Below are 20,609 nucleotides of genomic sequence, written 5' to 3'. Positions count from 1 at the left end.
ATTCCCTCCCCCACTCGCTCCACCCCATCAAGCCAATGTTAATGTAAGGAGAGGACTTTCAGATCACACCCCAAATCCTTAGATTCTAGTTACAAACAAAAATTACTGGAAACACCCCACGGGTCAGGCAGCATCAGAGGTGGCAGAAATAGAGTTAATGTTTCAGGTCAAAGACATTCCATCAGACTTCTCCGTGTTTCCCTCTCTGCACAGATGCTTCCAGAACTGTTGGATATTCCAAGCATTTTTTACCTTGGATTTCCAGCATCCGCAGTATCTTACTTTTCATAGAGTTTTACATTGCACTGGGGTCGGGTTGTCCCCTTTGGATACATTGCTGGAAGTTTCATCATTTGATCTCCAGATAGTGTTGGAAACTTGCCCGCTGTATTTGCCCGATATGAGTGACTCCCCGTGATAAGTGGGTATGGTGTAGGTGATGGGAATGCTATGGCTTTCTTGAAGTTCCAGTACTCCATTTACCCGTGTGCCGCACTGTGTGATCCTGTGTGGAGTTTGCACATTCTTCTCGTGTTTGCGTGGGTTTCCTCCGGGTGCTCCGGTTTCCTCCCACAGTCCAAAGATGTGCGGGTTAGGTTGATTGGTCACGTAAAGCAAGGCCCTTCAGCCCATCTTTTGTTCTATTTTTCTTAAGGTGTTTATGAGCACTATACCTTCTGCCTCAAAGTGAGCCTCTCCGTTATTCCCATTCGCTGTTGCACATTTTTCCCCTGGAACACAGAATAAATAACATTTAAATAACATCCAGCTGAAAGATTTGCACGTGGTTTACAATATTGGTGTAGTGTGTGACGTGAAGGTGCTTTGTGTGAGAATGTGTTTGTGAATACGCATCACATTGGACGAGTCTTGCACGATAATTACCATCATTAAGTGAGCCATATGTAGGGGCACAAAGGGTATATTTACATTGCACTGGGGTCGGGTTGTCCCCTTTGGATACATTGCTGGAAGTTTCATCATTTGATCTCCAGTCAAACAACGTTTTACCCACCAACATTTATTGTAACTAGTAAACAAAAGTAAAGAAACAAGAGGATGGAAAACATTATTTTTTTGCCCCCAATGATTTTCCTCCTGGAACACTCTCAGCCTAGTCCTGGAGTCTAATCTTTATTGGGAGAGACTCTATGACAATCCGGGAGGGATGGTAACTTGGGGGAGTTCCAGATGTATCACAGCTTGGTATGGCTCCTGCTCTGCCCAAGACCTGCAAGAAGCTACGAAAGATCGTGAACAAAGCCCACTCCATCACGCAAACCAGCCTGGGTGGGATTGTGATCAGTGCAGGCTTGATGGGCCAAATGGCCTCCTTCTGTACTGTAGGGATTCTATGATACAGTACGCACTTGGGGTTTTCTTGGCTCCCTATCTGAAATGATACTGATGCCAAAGCCAGAACCTTAGCTGAGGCCGTGTAGTAATATCTGCTTTGGATTCAGGGCCTCGATATTGGAATTCTTCAGTCATATTTCTGGAAGTGAAGATGCATCACAGGAATCTTGGACTAAAAATGTGCAATCTGTGTTGCACCTAACCTGCACCATTGGATATTGCTCCTGAATGCAAGTCACAATCTCTTCTCCATTACGATCACCTTCAACTCAATTACAAATGTTCATCAAAACAAATGAAGGTGCCAAACTGACCGAGTTACATACCGTAATATTCAGTCACCACAGGGACAAGACCACAGTTCCCAGCGATGTAAGCATGAGTTGCATCAAGGGAGGCTGCATCCACCTCATCCCTCTTCAACAAGATAAAGAAATTTCTTTGTTAGGCTTTTGCGAGTCTGATCTCCAAGATTACAGGAAAGATTAAATCTGACGGCAAAAGGCTCTCCCTCACATACAGAGAATTCAACTTTCGAAACGGAAGCGATTACAAAAGCTAAACACTGCAGATGCTGAAAATCTGAAATTAAAACAGAAAATGCTGGAAGTGCTCAGCAGGTCTGGCAGCGTGTGTGGAGACAGACAGAGTCAGTGTGACCATTCATCAGAAATGGACCCTCTATCCTGAGATGGATTTCTGAATGAGGAAGTGAAGTGGGATGCCTAAAAGGAGACACAGGATTTGTTCTGATGGATGAGCAACACTAGGCCAAATTACCTCATCTCCATCAACGTCATCTTAGCACAACTATAATATTTTACAGGGTATAAACAAATGGCAATATCTGTTATCCTGTTTGGAAATGATTGGCAAAAAATATATTTCATTTTCTACCTAAAGCCAATATTCATCCATTCACTCCTAAAGGTGCGTCCTGAACTTGTGATTCTGCGGGCACTTCCTCATTTTGGGATACACTTACATGCGTTCTGTCTCATGTTGTGTGTTCAGTTACGTGGGTTCTGTCCCATTTTGGGATACAGTTGTGTGGATACTGACCTATGTTATGGGTACAGTTATGTGGGCACTGTCCCATATTGTGTGTACAGTTATGTGGTTCCTGCTCCATGTTATGAGCGGCACAGTAGCACAGTGGTTAGCACTGCTGCTTCACAGCTCCAGGGACCTGGGTTCGATTCCCGGCTTGGGTCACTGTCTGTGTGGAGTTTGCACATTCTCCTCATATCTGCGTGGGTTTCCTCCGGGTGCTCCGGTTTCCTCCCACAGTCCAAAGATGTGCGGGTGACGTTGATTGGCTATGCTAAAATTGCCCCTTAGTGTCCTGAGATGCGTAGGTTAGAGGGATTAGTGGGTAAAATAGGTAGGGATATGGGGGTAGGGCCTGGGTGGGATTGTGGTCGGTGCAGACTCGATGGGCCAAATGGCCTCTTTCTGTACTGTAGGGTTTCTATGATTCTTCTATGTTGTGTATACAGTTATGTGGGTACTGTCCCATGTTGTGTATACAGTTATGTGGGTACTGCCCCATGTTGAGGGTAAGTTATGTGGATACTACCCTATGTTGTGTGTACAGTTATGTGGATACTGTCCCATGTTATGGGTACAGTTATGAGGATACTGTCCCATGTTATGGGTACAGTTATGAGGATACTGTCCCATGTTATGGGTACAGTTATGAGGATACTGTCCCATGTTATGGGTACAGTTATGAGGATACTGTCCCATGTTATGGGTACAGTTATGAGGATACTGTCCCATGTTATGGGTACAGTTATGTGGGTACTGCCCTGTTATGGGTAGTTAGGTGGATACTGTCCCATGTTATGGGTACAGTAATGTGGATACTGCCCCATGTTGTGTACACAGTTATGTGGATACTGCCCTATGTTGTGTGTACAGTTATGTGGATACTGTCCCATGTTATGGGTACAGTTATGTGGATACTGTCCCATGTTATGGGGTGGACATGATGTGGAGATGCCGGCGTTGGACTGGGGTAAACACAGTAAGAGTTTTAACAACACCAGGTTAAAGTCCAACAAGTTTATTTGGTAGCAAAAGCCATTATCTTTTGGAGCCCTGCTCCTTTGTCAGATGGAATGGATATCTGCCCGTGGCCGCGACCGCGGATACTGTCCCATGTTATGGGTACTGTTATGTGGATACTGCCCCATGTTATGTGTACAGTTATGTGGATACTGTCCTATGTTGTGTGTACAGTTATGTGAATACTGCCCCATGTTATGGCTACAGTTATGTGGATACTGTCCCATGTTATGTGTACAGTTATGTGCATACTGTCCATGTTGTGTGTACAGTTATGTGAATACTGCCCCATGTTGTGTGTACAGTTATGTGGATACTGTCCATGTTGTGTGTACAGTTATGTGGATACTGCCCAATGTAATGGGTACAGTTATGTGGGTACTGCCCTATGTTGTGTGTGCAGTTATGTGGATACTGTCCCATGTTGTGTGTACAGAATATGTGAGCACTGTCCCATGTTGTGGGTACAGTTGTGTGAGCACTGCCCCATGTTGTGTGTACAGTTATGTGGATACTGTCCATGTTGTGTGTACAGTTATGTGGATACTGTCCCATGTTGTGTGTACAGAATATGTGAGCACTGTCCCATGTTGTGGGTACAGTTGTGTGAGCACTGCCCCATGTTGTGTGTACAGTTATGTGGATACTGCCCCATGTTGTGTGTACAGTTATGTGGATACTGTCCATGTTGTGTGTACAGTTATGTGGATACTGCCCAATGTAATGGGTACAGTTATGTGGGTACTGCCCTATGTTGTGTGTGCAGTTATGTGGATACTGTCCCATGTTGTGTGTACAGAATATGTGAGCACTGTCCCATGTTGTGGGTACAGTTGTGTGAGTACTGCCCCATGTTGAGGGTAAGTTATGTGGTTACCATCCTATGTAATGGGTACCATTATGTGGGTACTGCCTCATGTTGTGAGCACTGTAATATGCCTGTGGCGGGTGTGTCTTAGTGTACGGTTGTGTGGGCACTCTATGTGCTGGGGTTTAGTTATGTGGTATTGTACCATATTAGGCTTTGATTGTGTGAGCACTACAATACCCAAATCTACCTCTCCACTCAACCCCTCCAATGCTGCTGCATTGTCATATCCAATCTCGGATAAGCTGCCATTTGCTTCAATTAAACATTTTCTTCTGTCCCCACTACAATCTCTATTCCTGCCAACCTCTCCCCAAATAACGGCTCTGCTTGATCTTAATGGGAACCTGAGCTGATTCCATATCTGAATCACCACAAAGAATGCCTAATTTGCATCTCTGCAACATTTCCCATCAGCACCTCTGCCTCAGCCAATCTACAGCTTAAACTCTCATCTGTGTCTTCAACACTTCCAGTCCCGACTGATTCACTGTTCAACTAAACAACCTCCCATACCCCACCTTACGTAAACATCCACTCACCCAAAGTCTGCTGCATGTAACCAATACCCCACCACCTCTAACCTTCATCTGTTACATGGGTCATCCAATGGCTTTTGAATTCAAATTTCATTCTCATGTTTAAAGCCCTCCTCATCTTCGCTCTTGCTCATCCCTGTCTTACCCAATTCTCATTCTCTCAGCTCCTGAACTCTTCCCCCATCCCAGTCAGATAGATTCTGGCCTCTTGTGCAAGCCCAACTCCTTTCACCCTACCATTGGCAGCCATGTTGTTAGCTGTCTAGGCTCCACATTCTGGAATGCTCTGCAATGATATCCTTGCAGGACAAAAGCATTGGTGTGTACAGCATGGAGTCTGGTACAAAGTCAAACTAATTTAATCCGGGTTGATTTATATATATACATACATGAACGACCATCAGAGGGTGCTTTTAACCTCTCTGCCGCCTTTTCCTCCTTTCAGACCCTCCTTAGACACCTCTTTGACCAAGTTGTTGGTCACCCCTTCTAATAGTTCCTTCCTTAGCGTGGCACCCATTTTAATTTTATATTCTGTGAAGTATCTTGGGATAATTTTCTATATTATAAATGCCATATAACACATATATTTCTGCATGCACAAGTTGCTGTTTAATTTAACAGATCTAGCCATAATGGTCTTTTTTTCACATATGATTTAGACGGGTCCTCAAAAAACTGGAGTGGGCATTTGGTTCACTGAGTTGACTCCACCATTTTGTCAGCCATGGTAACTTTTTATCCTCTTAATTCCTATTCTCTGTTCTTTCTCCATATCATTCAATACTCATGCTCTTCAAGGAAGCATATCTATGCCAACCAACGTGGACAATTTTTAAATTCCTTTATGATCTGGGCATCACTGGCAAGGCAAGCATTTATTACCCATGCCTAATTGTCCTTGAAGTGAATGGCTTGCTAGGTTATTTCAGAGGGCATTTTAAGAGTCGATCACATTGCAAGAGTCCTTGGAGTCACCCGTAGGGCAGACCAGATAAGGACGACAGATTTCCTTCCCTAAAGGACATCAGTGAATCAGATAGGTTCATGGTCATCATTACACTTATAATTCCAGATTTATGTTGAATCCAAATTTCGCAATCAAGCTCAGGTCCCCAGAACATTACCCTGGGTCTTTGGATTTTTAGTCCAGTGACAATACCATTTTGCCATCACCTCCCTATAGTGTGGTGTGAAACTTTAGGACAAAGTAATGCTAATATTTCAAAGAGACAGTGTATATATCAGATAGGTACTGATTTTGCAATGATGCTAAATTTAAAATTCAGTGAAATGATGCACCTTTATCATTTCTATGCAGTCACTCATTGATGTTCCTCGGATGCAGACTAATGGGTCGGATTTTGTTTTCAGGGCCCATTCTTCACACTTGCTCTGCTCCGCGGCACTAATACAGCACCAACGCACAATACTGTTCTCCAAGGAGCTCCCTGGCAAAGAACAACATCACAATATCACATTTGGAAAATGCACATTTTATTTTAGAACCATGATCGCAGCACCACCCTTCCGTCACCCCCTCCTACAGCCCACCTCACCAACAGCCCACCAATTTTCTCTCCTCACCGTGGTTCTGAGTTCTGGTTGGACGTTTTAGATCGGGGTTTTATCATACAACCTACCTCCTCTATCTACCCTCCCTCCATTATTCTGTAAGTGGATATCCATCCACTGTTGATGCAGGACACCAAGCAGTGCCAAGAGGTGATGCCAGGAGGCAGTGACACGGGAGCAGTGCCAGGGGGCAGTGTCTGGGCATGCCGGAGGCTGTGCCAGGGGGCAGTTCTGGGAGGTGCGGGCAGTACTGGGAGCTGTGCCAGGGGTAGTGCCAGGGGGTAATGCCGAAGGCAGTGCCAGAGTGGTGGGGGATTTGCATGGGGGAGGGGTTACAGGCAGGGAGGGGTTCCGTTCTGACTTTTGTGGACCAGGGCAGCCTTTAACAATGATCTTTAAAACACTAAGTTGCTGGGGCTGGCAGCTTCAATGCCGCCTTTCCCGCCCAGTGCCACACTCTGCATAAATAAGTGACAATTCCGCCCCATGTCAGATTCTAAATGTATGCCAATGACTCAAGGACTATCTCAGCATCATCTCTCGTGAACCCTCTGCCTCGGATTTGTCACCTCGCGTGTTCAACATCCAGGCCTGGATGAGCAAGTATTTCCTACTAAACGTTAGGAAGTTCGGAGCCCCGCCACAAACTCCAGCCCCTGGCTCAGTTACTGAAACCACCTCCTTCCTCCACTACAACATCACTCAACTTTGACCCAACCCCAGCTGCTGAAGCCCCCATCCATGTCTGTGTTGCTGCTAGATTTTAGCATTATTCTTGAACTGGATCATGAACCAGAAACATTTCTCTGTCCGCACATGTTCCTCGACATATTAAGTATCACCAGCATTTTCTGTTCTTACTTCTTTATCCACCACCGCCCTCTTCCCCCTCATCTTGTTTTCAAATCCCTCCATAGCCTCAATCCTCCCAACCTCTACAACCACCTCCAGCCCTACAAGCCTTTGAGGTCTGTGTGTTCTTCCAATTCTGGCAACTCTATTCTGGGTTGAAGGAATAAAGTGTTGTTAGTAGTCTTTTGCTCTCAGAGCAGCCATTTACCTCTAGGTCATTCATCTCTTGAAATCGAAGACCTCAGTTTGGGTGAGGTTCTGGTCCTTTATGAGGCTTCAGTGGGACTCATAAAACTCTCAATTGGTGAGCATTCAATAATGTGTGGAGTTGGTGTTCTATTCCAGAAAATGGGTAAGATGGGTATCGAGGATATGGGCCAAATGAGGGCAACAGGGACTAGCTTAGTGGTAAAAACAGGGCGGCATGGACAAGTTGGGCCAAAGGGCCTGTTTCCATGCTGTCAGCCTCGATGACTCTATGACCAGATGGTGAATGATAGAACTGGAACCAATCTTTACACACTTGTATCTTTATTTACAGAGTTACACAGACATTCCCTAACCCAGCAACCACAGTTTTAGTCTGTTTCTATCTTAAGGGGGCTCAGGTGAATGGCCAGTTAACACCCACCACCTGCATACATTTATTCATTTCCATACCATTCACACGCAATCCAAATGATCATGGTCACAGCATTTAGGATAACTGAGAGATTCAAATACGTCAATTCTTATAGATTATTGTTATATGTTTGTATGGGAGGAGGAGGTTGTAAATATTAGCTTGAAGGTCGACTCCTCTCGAGGGAAAGGAAGGAAGAGAGAAAGAGAGAGAAATATGTGAGTCATGACGTATTCATAGGAAAGAGAGCTGGAAAGCTGAATCCTGATATAATTCGCTGGGATAAGAATAGTTGATTATCACACACACATTTACACATAACAATGGGAGAGTGCTGATTCTAAAAGGAGAACAAGGTGGCAAGTATTGACTGCGGTTCTTGACAAAGTGAAGCTTGCCAAAAGCACGTCACGTATATATGGTCGGGAAACAGACCGCCCTAATTATCCATTGGTGGGGCACTTAATTTGGAGGGAACGTGATTCCGGCAAGTTGGCCGTGTAGTGAGCATTCATGAGATGTGAATGAACGCAAATATAGCACCCGAGATAGATATGCGGGAAATTCCCCTTTAATCTTTCGCTTTTAACCCACCAACAAAGTCAAAGAACACATTTCCAAACTCATTTTCCGCTGGTTTTTTCCCACCATACCAAGTTTTGCACATCATAATTCCCAATATTGGCAGAAAATGCCACTCATTGTCTACCAAAGTTACTGTGTCAGAATATATTCATGTACATTTATGGATAAATGGGAGGAAAGAAATTGAATGCAATGAGTTGAGGAACTTGTGGCTAGTTCCATTTCCACTCAAAATATTGATATTAAAGTTTCCCATTAAATTCACTTCTCAATTTTGAATTGACAAGTTGTCCAATAAATAATCAATTCATCGCAAAATAATTGAAGATCACCATTGGGTGACCTTTGCATGATTCCAACAATAGTATTCTTATAATTCATATCAATTCCAAAGAGTAATGTTGGTCAAACGACTCAAGCCTTTTCTAATGTTAAATGTACTTTGAGTTCACACAGCTACTCTCCAGCTCTTGCATGTTCTCAATCTGCATGCATGAAGGTATAATTTACTAAGTTAAATAAAGGAGGTGAATAGTTATCTGGCATGGGTTGCTGTTACATCAACAACAGTGAGTGTGTAGTCAAGGATTGACAAAAAGGAAAAGTCCAAAACTAAAAAGACAGTTTAATAAGAACAAAGAACAAGAAAATTACAGCACAGGAACAGGCCCTTCGGCCCTCCAAGCCTGCACCAACCACGCTGCCCCACTGAACTAAAACCCCGTACCCTTCCGGGGACCGTATCCCTCTATTCCCATCCTATTCATGTATTTGTCAAGACGCCCCTTGAATGTTACTATCATATCTGCTTCCACTACCTCCCCCGGCAGCGAGTTCCAGGTACCCACCACCCTCTGTGTAAAAAACTTGCCTCGTATATCTCCTTTAATCTTGCGCCTTGCACCTTAAACCTGTGCCCCCTAATAATTGACTCTTCCACCTTGGGACAAAGCTTCTGACTATCCACTCTGTCCATGCCTCTCAATCTTGTAGACTTCTATCAGGTCGCCCCTCAACCTCCGTCGTTCCAATGAGAACAAACCAAGTTTCTCCAACCTCTCCTCAAAGCTAATGCCCTCCATACCAGGCAACATCCTGGTAAATCTTTTCTGTACCCTCTCCAAAGCTTCCACATCCTGTGGCGACCAGAATTGCACACTATATTCCAAGTGCGTCCTAACTAAGATTCAATAAAGCTGCAACATGACTTGCCAATTTTTAAACTCAATGCCCCAGCCAATGAAGGCAAGCATACCGTTTGCCTTCTTGACGACCTTCTCCACCTGCGTTGCCACTTTCAGTGACCTGTGTACCTGTTCACCCAGATCCCTCTGCCTAAGTGTTCTGCATTTACTGTATATTTCCTATCTGTATTAGACCTTCCAAAATGCATTATCTCACATTTGTCCATCTGCCATCTCTAGGCCCAAGTCTCCAACCGATCTATATCCTGCTGTATCCTCTGATGGTCCTCATCGCTATCGGCAATCCACCAACCTTTGTGTCATCTGCAAACTTACTAATCAAACCAGTTACATTTTCCTCCAAATCATTTATATATATTACAAACAGCAAAGGCCCCAGCACTGATGCCTGAGGAACGTCACTTGTCACAGCCCTCCATTCAGAAATGCACCCTTCCACTGCTACCCTCTGTCTTCTATGACTGAGCCAGTTCTGTATCCACCTTGCCAACTTACCTCTGATCCCATGCGACTTCACCTTCTGCACCAGTCTGCCATGAGGGACCTTGTCAAAGGCCTTACTGAAGTCTAAGTCGAAAACACCCACTGCCCGACCCTCATCAATCATCTTCGTCACTTCCTCGAAAAACTCGATCAAGTTAGTGAGGCACTACCTCCCCTTCACAAAACCATGTTGCCTGTCGCTAATGTGTCCACTTACTTCCAAGTGGGAGTAAATCCTGTCTCGAAGAATCCTCTCCAATAATTTCCCTACCACTGATGTAAGGCTCACTGGCCTGTAATTACCTGGATTATTCTTGCTACCCTTCTTAAACAAAGGAACAATATTGGCTATTCTCCAATCCTCTGGGACCTCCCCTGTAGCCAGTGAGGATACAAAGATTTCTCTCAAGGCCCCAGCAATTTCCTCCCTTGCTTCTTTCAGTATTTTGGAGTATATCCCATCAGGCCCTGGGGACTTGTCTACCTTGATGTTTCTCAAGAACTCCAATACCTCCTCCTTTTTGATCTCAACATGACTCAAACTATCTACACACCCTTTCCCAGACTCATCATCCATCAACTCCTTCTCTTTGGTGAATACCGACGCAAAGTGCTCATTTAATACCTCGCCCATTTCCTCTGGCTCCACATATAGATTCCCTCCCATATCCTTGAGTGGGCCAACCCTCTCCCTGGCTACCCTCTTGCTCTTTATATATGTATAAAAAGCCTTGGGGTTTTCCTTAATCCTGCTGGCCAATGATTTTTCATGACCCCTTTTAGCCCTCCTTACTCCTTGCTTAAGTTTCTTTCTACTTTCCTTGTATTCCACACTTGCTTCGTGTGTTCCCAGCCTCCTAGCTTTGACAAATGCTTCCTTTTTCTCTTTGACTAGGCTCACAATATCTCTCGTTATCCAAGGTTCCCAAAACTTGCCATACTTATCCTTCATCTTTACAGGAATGTGCTGGTCCTGAATCCCTATCAATTTACACTTGAAAGCCTCCCACATGCAAGATGTGGATTTACCCTCAAACATCTGCCCCCAATCTACATTCTTCAGTTCCTGCCTAATATTGTTGTAATTAGCCTTCCCCCAATTTAGCACCTTAACTTGAGGACTACACTTATCTTTATCCATCAGTACCTTAAAGCTTACTGAATTGTGGTCACTGTTCCCGAACTGCTCCCCTACTGAAACGTCGACCACCTGACCGGACTCATTCCCCCAATACCAGGTCCAGTACGGCCCCTTCCTTAGTTGAACTATCTACATACTGTTTCACGAAGCCCTCCTGGATGTTCCTTACAAACTCTGCCCCATTCGCGCACTAGCACTAAGTGAGTCCCAATCAATATAGGGGAAGTTAAAATCTCCCATCACAACACCTTGCCAAAATCTGCCTACATATCTGTTCCTCTATCTCTCGCTGGCTATTGGGAGTAAACCCGCAACATTGTGACCCTTCCTATTCCTGAGCTCTACCCATATTGCCTCGCTGTATGAGCCCTCTGAGGTGTCCTCCTGCAGTACAGCTGTGATATTCTCCTTCGTAAGAAGTCTCACAACACCAGGTTAAAGTCCAACAGGTTTATTTGGTAGCAAATACCATAAGCTTTCGGAGCACTGCTCCTTCGTCAGATGGAGTGGATATCTGCTCTCAAACAGTGCACAGACACAGAAATCAAGTTACAGAATACTATTCTCCTTAACCAGTAGTGCAACTCCCCCACCCCTTTTACACCCCCCTCTATCCTGCCTGAAACATCTGTATCCTGGAATGTTAAGCTGCCAATCCTGTCCTTCCCTTAACCAAGTCTCTGTAATAGCAACAACATCATAGTTCCAAGTACTACTCCAAGCTCTAAGTTCATCTGCCTTACCTGTTACACTTCTTGCATTGAAATAAATGCATTTCAGTCCACCAGACCCTCTTTGATTAGCAACCACACCCTGCCTGCTGTTTCTCTGAGTCTTACTGGCCCCACTCCCTGGTTCCCCTTCAGCTAATTCACCTTTGCTTTGGTTCCCTGCCAAACTAGTTTAAATCCTCCCATGTGACACTAGCAAACCTCCCAGCCAGAATATTTATGCCCTTCCAATTTAGATGCAACCCGTCCTTCTTGTACAGGTCCCACCTGCCCCTGAAGAGATCCCAATGGTCCAGATATCTGAAACCCTCCCTCCTACACCAGCTGTTTAGCCACGTGTTGAGCTGCACTATCTTCCTATTCCTAGCCTCACTAGTACATGGCACAGGGAGTAATCCTGAGATTACAACCCTAGAGGTCCTGCTTTTTAACTTTCTATCTGACTCCCTCAACTGCTGCTGCAGGACCTCATCACTCTTCCTACCTATTCCTATCCTTCCTACCTAAGAAAAACCATTCTGGCCACATTAATCTCTGCTGGTGACTGGGGGAATGTACAGCCAATACTGTTAACAGCATCGACAGCAAGAGCAGAGAATACTGGGAAAACTCAGCAGCAGCTGTAGGAAGAGAAAACAGATTTCATGTTTCAAGTCCGTTCATCAGAACTAAAGAGAGGGAGAAAGGTGTTAGATATTAAACCGTAGCAGTGAGAGATTGCATAATAGCATTACCTCCATGGCCTAGTCCTTTCAGCAGAGCGATGTAGTCTAACCCCAGCACCTGGTTGATGTCAGCATCGTCTGCAAGAAGCAAAAGCTTCTCAGTGGCATCCTGAAACATCAGGTTTCTCCCGCTGAAACCGGCCGAGCCAAATAGCTGGAACCGTCGCAACTGCTTCCCGTTTCTCCCAAAGAGATGCTGCAATAAGCACCAAGCCGTTAGCCCCAAACCATTCCCCAACACCAACTGTAACAGAACAATGATCTTACTTCTGGATAGTCTCCTGATCAAGTCTCATTTATTCCAGTGATGTGGAGAGACTGGAATAGCTCTCCTTAGGGCAGAGGAGTTTAGGGGGAGATTCAATGCTGTTGTTCAAATTTTGATAGAGTAAATAAGGGGGAACTGGCAGGAAGGTAGCCCATGGACACAGATTTAAATTAATCATCAAAAAACACCAGGGGGAGTTGAGGAATTTTTATTAAAGCGAGTTCGACAATGCTTTATCTGAAAGAAGCTAATTCGACAGTAACTTTCAAATCAGGAATTGGTCAGATATTTAAAAGGGGGAATCTGCAGGGCTTGGGGAAGGAGAAGGGTGTGGGATTAATTGGATTCTTCTTTCAAAGAGCTGGCACAGCCTTGCTGGCCCAAATGGCCTCCTTCTATGCTGTAAGACTCTACAGGTGTAAAACCTGTTCATGGTTCTACACAGATAAGAACATAAGAACATAAGAAATAGGAGCAGGAGTAGGCCATCTAGCCCCTCGAGCCTGCCCCGCCATTCAATAAGATCATGGCTGATCTGACATGGATCAGTACCACTTACCCGCCTGATCCCCATAACCCTTAATTCCCTTACCGCTCAGGAATCCATCCATCCGCGCTTTAAACATATTCAGCGAGGTAGCCTCCACCACCTCAGTGGGCAGAGAATTCCAGAGATTCACCACCCTCTGGGAGAAGAAGTTCCTCCTCAACTCTGTCTTAAACCGACCCCCCTTTATTTTGAGGCTGTGTCCTCTAGTTTTAACTTCCTTACTAAGTGGAAAGAATCTCTCCGCCTCCACCCTATCCAGCCCCCGCATTATCTTATAAGTCTCCATAAGATCCCCCCTCATCCTTCTAAACTCCAACGAGTACAAACCCAATCTCCTCAGCCTCTCCTCATAATCCAAACCCCTCATCTCCGGTATCAACCTGGTGAACCTTCTCTGCACTCCCTCCAATGCCAATATATCCTTCCTCATATAAGGGGACCAATACTGCACACAGTATTCCAGCTGCGGCCTCACCAATGCCCTGTACAGGTGCATCAAGACATCCCTGCTTTTATATTCTATCCCCCTCGCAATATAGGCCAACATCCCATTTGCCTTCTTGATCACCTGTTGTACCTGCAGACTGGGCTTTTGCGTCTCATGCACGAGGACCCCCAGGTCCCTTTGCACGGTAGCATGTTTTAATTTGTTTCCATTGAGATAGTAATCCCATTTGTTATTATTTCCTCCAAAGTGTATAACCTCGCATTTCTCAACGTTATACTCCATTTGCCATATCCTCGCCCACTCACTCAGCCTGTCCAAATCTCTCTGCAGATCTTCTCCGTCCTCCACACGATTCACTTTTCCACTTATCTTTGTGTCGTCTGCAAACTTCGTTACCCTACACTCCGTCCCCTCCTCCAGATCATCTATATAAATGGTAAATAGTTGCGGCCCGAGTACCGATCCCTGCGGCACGCCACTAGTTACCTTCCTCCAACCGGAAAAACACCCATTTATTCCGACTCTTTGCTTCCTGTCGGATAGCCAGTCCCCAATCCACTTTAACACACTACCCCCAACTCCGTGTGCCCTAATCTTCTTCAGCAGCCTTTTATGGGGCACCTTATCAAACGCCTTTTGGAAATCCAAAAACACCGCATCCACCGGTTCTCCTCCATCAACCACCCTAGTCACATCTTCATAAAAATCCAACATGTTCGTCAAGCACGACTTGCCCCTCATGAATCCATGCTGCGTCTGATTGATCGAACCATTTCTATCCAGATGCCCTGCTATCTCCTCTTTAATAATGGATTCCAGCATTTTCCCTACTACAGACGTTAAGCTGACCGGCCTATAGTTACCCGCCTTTTGTCTCCTTCCTTTTTTAAACAGCGGCGTAACATTAGCCGTTTTCCAATCAACCGGCACTACCCCAGAATGCAACGAGTTTTGATAAATAATCACTAACGCATCCACTATTACCTCTGACATTTCTTTCAATACCCTGGGATGCATTCCATCCGGACCCGGGGACTTGTCCACCTTCGGTCCCATTAATCTACCCAGCACTGCCTCTCTGGTAACATTAATTGTATTAAGTATTTCTCCTGCTGCCAACCCTCTATCGTTAATATTTGGCAAACTATTTGTGTCCTCCACCGTGAAGACCAACACAAAAAACTTATTTAAAGACTCAGCCATATCCTCATTTCCCACTATTAACTCCCCCCTCTCGTCCTCCAAGGGTCCAACATTCACTCTAGCCACTCTATTCCTTTTTATATATTTATAAAAACTTTTACTATCATTTTTTATATTAATTGCTAGCCTAGCTTCATAGTCTATCCTTCCTTTCTTTATCGCTTTCTTAGTCTCTTTTTGTTGTTTCTTAAATTTTTCCCAATCACTTGTTTCTCCACTATTTTTGGCCACTCTGTACGCAGCTGTTTTTATTTTAATACTCTCCTTTATTTCCTTCGTTATCCATGGCTGGTTCTCCCTTTTCTTACAATCCTTGTTTTTTGCTGGAATATATTTTTGCTGAGAACTGAAAAGGATCTCCTTAAAAATCCTCCACTGTTCCTCAGCTATCCTACCTGCCAGCCTGCTCTCCCAGTCTACCTTAGATGACATTGATTTCCCCCAAGGAAGATAGCATCACAAGCTACAACCTTCAGAGGTTTCCTCGATGATATTAATGGTGATCGATGTGCAGGGTGGTTCCCAAGGAATTGAAGTAGATTCTAAGTGAAGCACGCACTGCTTTTAAACAACTTTACTTTACATTATTCTATGAAGTGTGATGGCCATGGAAAATACCGTGTGTTATCATAGGAAGGTTCAATGCGTTCGCATCAAATTGGGAGTGACTGAGTTAATGGGGCGATGAGTTTAATTTTGAGTTGTTTCACAGGGAAGTACACAGACACAATAGGGTTCCATTCCCACAGGAGTCACTTCTGATATTGTCTATCCCCTTTCTTAAGAGCTTTTGTAGATTTTTGAAATCACAATGGACAATTCGTAGAATCATAGAATCCCTACAGCGCAGAAGGAGGCCATTCAGCCCATCAAGCTTGCACCGACCACAATCCCACCCAGGCCCTATCCCCGTAACCCTACATATTTACCCTGTTATTCCCCCTGACACCGAGGGGCAATTTACCATTGCCAATCAACCTAATCTGCACATCTTTGGAGTGTGGGAGGACACCGGAGCACCCGGAGGAAACCACGCAGACACGGGGAGAATGTGCAAACTCCATATAGACAGTGACCCAAGCCGGGAATCGAACCGGGTCTCTGGTGCTGTGAGGCAGCAGTGCTAACCACTGTGCTGCCCCTAGTTAGCAGACCTCTTCCAAAAACATTCTCGTCCAATGAAATCTTGGTGTGCTGCAACAGTCTAGGATTCTCATGTTTCCTGTCTCTCCTACTCCAAGAACATTACACATTTATTAACTTTATTAGGAGGATATGGACATACATAAGTACTCACACAATAATATCACACAATGCGATTTTCAAAATTGACAATGTCATTTCATAACAGTCCTCAGCTGAAGCAGAGACAACAGCATCAGCAACAACAACTTGCATTTATATAGCACCTTGAACATAGTAAAACATCAGGTGCTTGTCAGGAGCGATTATCAAACAACATTTGGCACGGAGCCACATAAGGAGATACTGGGGTAGGTGACCAAAGGCTTGGTTTTAAGGAGTTTGCTCAAGGAGAGGGGCTCTGCAGTTCTGAAAGAAGAATCATATTGAATTCGAAACGTTAGCTCTGTTTCTCTCTCCACAGCTACTGTCTGTCCAGCAGAGCTTTTCCAGCATTTTCTGTTTTTATTTTGAGAGATGTGGAGAGGTTTAGAGAGGCCATTAGGATCTAGGCAACTTGAAGGAGTGGCTGCCAATGGTGAAGCAATCACAACTGAGGATGTGAGAGGCAGAGATTACGGAGAGTGTAGAGCTGGAGGAGGTTACAGAGACAGAGAGGAGTGAGGCCGTGGAGGGGATTGAACACAGTGCTAGATAGATATGGGCAGTGAAGGCTATAAAGTGGGAGACTGGCCAGAGGAGCATTGGAATATTCGAGTCTGTCGGTGACAAAGGCATGAATGAGGGTTTCAACAGCAGATGGACTGAGGTGGGGCAGAAATGGGCGACGGTGTAAAGGTTGATGGAGAGCGTGTGGGCTTAGAAACTCAGCTTGGAATCAAGTAGGGTGTCGAGTTTGTGAACAGTGTGGTTCAGTCTGAGACAGTGGCAGGGCTGGGGATGGAATTCATTACAAGAGAAGATTAATCCCCAAACCAATTCTCACGTTTTAATTGGCTGAAATTGCAGACTATCCAGGACAAACAGTGTGAGGAATCAGAGGCACTGGAGGAATCAAAAGGGGTGGTGGGTGTTCTCAGTGTAGGATCCAATGATATGTTCTTGGAGGACCCAGAAATGTTGCTGAGCAATGGCATTTAGGTGACAACAAGGAGAAGGCCAATAATAAATCCTTGTGAGCTGCAGAAGAAGTGGTGTTGGAGCAGCGAGTAAAATCATTGGAGTTGTACAAGACATTGGAATACTGGTACAGTCCTGGTCACCCTATTATAGAAAGGATATTGTTAAACTAGAAAGAGTGCAGAAAAGATTTACTAAGATACTACTGGGATTTGATAGTTTGAGTTATAAGGAGAGGCTGGGTAGACTGGGGCATTTTTCCTTGGCGTGTAGGAGACTCAGGGGTGACCTTATAGAGGTCTAAAAATAATGAGGGGCATAGATCTGCTAGATAGTCAACATCTTTTCCCAAAGGTAGGGGAGTCTAAAACTAGAGGGCATTGGTTTAAGGGGAGAGATACAAAAGGATCCAGAGGGCAATTTTTTCACACAGAGGGTGGTGAGTGTCTGGAACGAGCGGCCAGAGATAGTAGTAGAGGCAGGTACAATTTTGTCACTTAAAAAGCATTTAGACAGTTACATGGGTAAGATGGGTATAGAGAGATATGGGCCAAATGTGGGCAATTGGGACTAGCTTAGTAGTAAAAACTGGGCGGCATGGACAAGTTGGGCTGAACGGCCTGTTTCCATGCTGTAAACCTCTGTGAGATTCTCCAGCTACAACTCAGAAGCAAGTGAGGGCAGTCTCAGTGAGCTGAGCAATGGAGGAGAGGTGTTAGAAGAGAATGGTGTGGTCAACCATATCAAGAAGATCCACACCATCCAGGCCTAAGCAGCCCGCTTAACTGACACCCCATCCACAAACATTCACTCCCTCCGCCGCCAATGCCCAGTAGCAGCAGTGTGTACTATCTGCAAGATGCACAGCAGGAACTCACCAAGACTCCTCAGATAGCACCTTCCAAACCCACACCATTACCACCTAGGAGGGCAAGAGCAGCAGACACACGGGAACGCCGCCACCTGGATGTCCCCCTCCAAGCCATACACCATCCTGACTTGGAAATATATCGCCGTTCCTTCACAGTCGCTGGAAGTCCCTCCCTAACAGCACTGTGGGTGTACCTACATTCCATGGACTGCAGTAGTTTAAGAACCAAGGCAGCTTACCACCTTCACAAAGATGGGTAATGAATGCTGGCCTCGCCAATGACATTCACATTCCATGAGTGAATTTAAAAAAAGGACAAGGAGGACAGTCATAATCATGTAGTTCATCACAGAAACATAGCAACAGGAGTGGGCAGGCCCTTCGGCCCTTCAAACCTGATTCTCCCATTCAATAAGGTCATGGCTGATCTGATGGTGCTATCAATCCTACTTCCATTTGTGACATCCGGATTCCTATTGTTTCTCATGTCATCAGGAGCAGGGAGCTTTCCCAAAGAGGGCCGATCTTAAACTTCCAACCAGAGGCCAGCTTGCCATTGGTTCAGTGCCCTCCGTCTCTCGCAATAAATGAATGGGAGGATGTGCTTATGGGATTGCCCTAGCCCAAATGAAAGTGCAGCTTACAAGCAATGATCCTCACTGCAAACTAGTGGACTAAACCACAGTTTCCACATTCCCAACAAGGCCCCTTGGAGCCCCAGTCACTGACAGGACAACAGAAAAGTAGCACCAATTTTCCTCCTGTACCAGGCATGGTGGTACAGTGGTTAGCACTGCTACCTCACAGTGCCAGGGACCTGGGTTCAATTCCAGCCTTGGGTCACTGTCTGTGTAGAGTCTGCACGTTCTCCCCTTGTCTGCATGGGTTTCCTCCGGGTGTTCTCGTTTCCTCCCACAGTCCAAAGATGTGCAGGTTAGGTGGATTGGCCGTGTTAAATTGCCCCTTGGTGTCTAGGTTAGGTGGATTAGCCATGGTGAATGCAGGGGGTTACGGGGATAGGGTGGAGGGTGAGGGTGGTGAGTACGATGCTGAGTTGGTGCAGACTCAATGGGCCGAATGGCCTCTTTCTGCACTGTAGGGAGTCTCTGGTTCAGCCTAGGTTCCTCTCTGGAGGATAGGATCATTTAGCAGACTCTAAACACGGTAAGTGATTAACCAACACTCAATACCAGCATTTTCATTTCCTCGACTGACTGTTAATGTAAAAACACAGTGCTTGGGGCAGAAAATAATCCAGAATTGAACATATTGGGTGGCACAGTGGTTAGCACTGCTGCTTCACAGCGTCAGGGACCCGGGTTCGATTCCCGACTTGGGTGACTGTCTGTGTGGAGTCTGCATGTTCTCCCCATGTCTGAATGGGTTTCTTCTGGGTGCTCTGGTTTCCTCCCACAGTCTGAAAGACGTGCTGGTTAGGTGCATTGGCCGTGCTAAATTCTCCCTCAGTGAATCCGAACAGGCGCTGGAGTGTGGCGACTAGGGGATTTTCACAGTAACTTCATTGCAGTGTTAAGGTAAGCCTACTTGTGACACTAATAAATAAACTTAAACATGTTCCCTCTCTTTAGTTCAATGAAGAGTCTCGAAACACTAATTCTGTTTTCCCTCCGGACAGATGCTTCAAGACATGCTGAGTTTTTCCAGCATAAAGCATAGGGAATCCTGCTCTTTATAAGCAGAGGCATAGAGCACAAAGCAAGGATGTTATGATGAGCCTTTATAAAATACTGGTTCAGCCTCAACTGGAGTATTGTGTTCAATTCTGAGCACCACACTTTAGGAACGACATGAAGGCATGATTCATGAGAGTTGGCTGAGTGATGGGGACCTTCAGTTATGTGGAGAAAATGGAGAAGCTGGAGTTGTTCACCTGAGAGGAGAGAAGATTTAAAAGGAGATTCAATAAATGTGTTCAAAATTATTAAAGGTTTGGACACTGTAGATAAGGGGAAACTGGTCCCACACACATTCCTCTTAGAGTGAAGGGCAAGGCTGGCAGTAGTCAGGAACCCTGGATGACTCAGGATATTGAGGCCCTGGTCAAGAAGAAGAAAGAGGCACATGACATGCATAGGCAGCTGGGATCAAGTGAATCTCTTGAAGAGTATAGGGGATGTAGGAGTAGAGTTAAGAGAGAAATCAGGAGGGCAAAAAGGACACAAAATTGTTTTGATAGATAAGGCAAAGGAGAATCCAAAGAGCTTCTACAAATACATAAGGGGCAAAAGAGTAAC

At 45.1% G+C, this 20,609-nt stretch overlaps 2 protein-coding genes across 3 annotated transcripts in view; one reads left to right on the top strand and one right to left on the bottom strand.

The window, feature by feature from the left end:
- The window catches only part of LOC144502648 (uncharacterized), a 217,417-nt gene that overhangs the window by 112,760 nt on the left and 84,048 nt on the right, over nucleotides 1–20,609 (top strand). The gene's annotated exons all lie outside the window — the stretch shown is intronic.
- The window catches only part of sxph (saxiphilin), a 100,424-nt gene that overhangs the window by 17,464 nt on the left and 62,351 nt on the right, over nucleotides 1–20,609 (bottom strand). Inside the window, exons 8-11 of one of the 2 annotated variants that reach the window (XM_078226824.1) lie at nucleotides 12,762–12,948; nucleotides 6,136–6,284; nucleotides 1,683–1,773; nucleotides 675–731 (exon numbers count right to left, since the gene is read on the bottom strand). In XM_078226824.1, coding sequence (XP_078082950.1) covers nucleotides 675–731; nucleotides 1,683–1,773; nucleotides 6,136–6,284; nucleotides 12,762–12,948 — 484 coding nt within the window. The remainder of the gene's footprint in view (nucleotides 1–674; nucleotides 732–1,682; nucleotides 1,774–6,135; nucleotides 6,285–12,761; nucleotides 12,949–20,609) is intronic. The other variant, XM_078226825.1, reaches the window with a different exon arrangement.

This window comes from Mustelus asterias, chromosome 13 (genome assembly GCF_964213995.1).
Source record: "Mustelus asterias chromosome 13, sMusAst1.hap1.1, whole genome shotgun sequence".
NCBI classification, from domain to species: Eukaryota; Metazoa; Chordata; class Chondrichthyes; order Carcharhiniformes; family Triakidae; genus Mustelus; species Mustelus asterias.
This window is presented reverse-complemented; position numbering and strand designations above follow the sequence as displayed.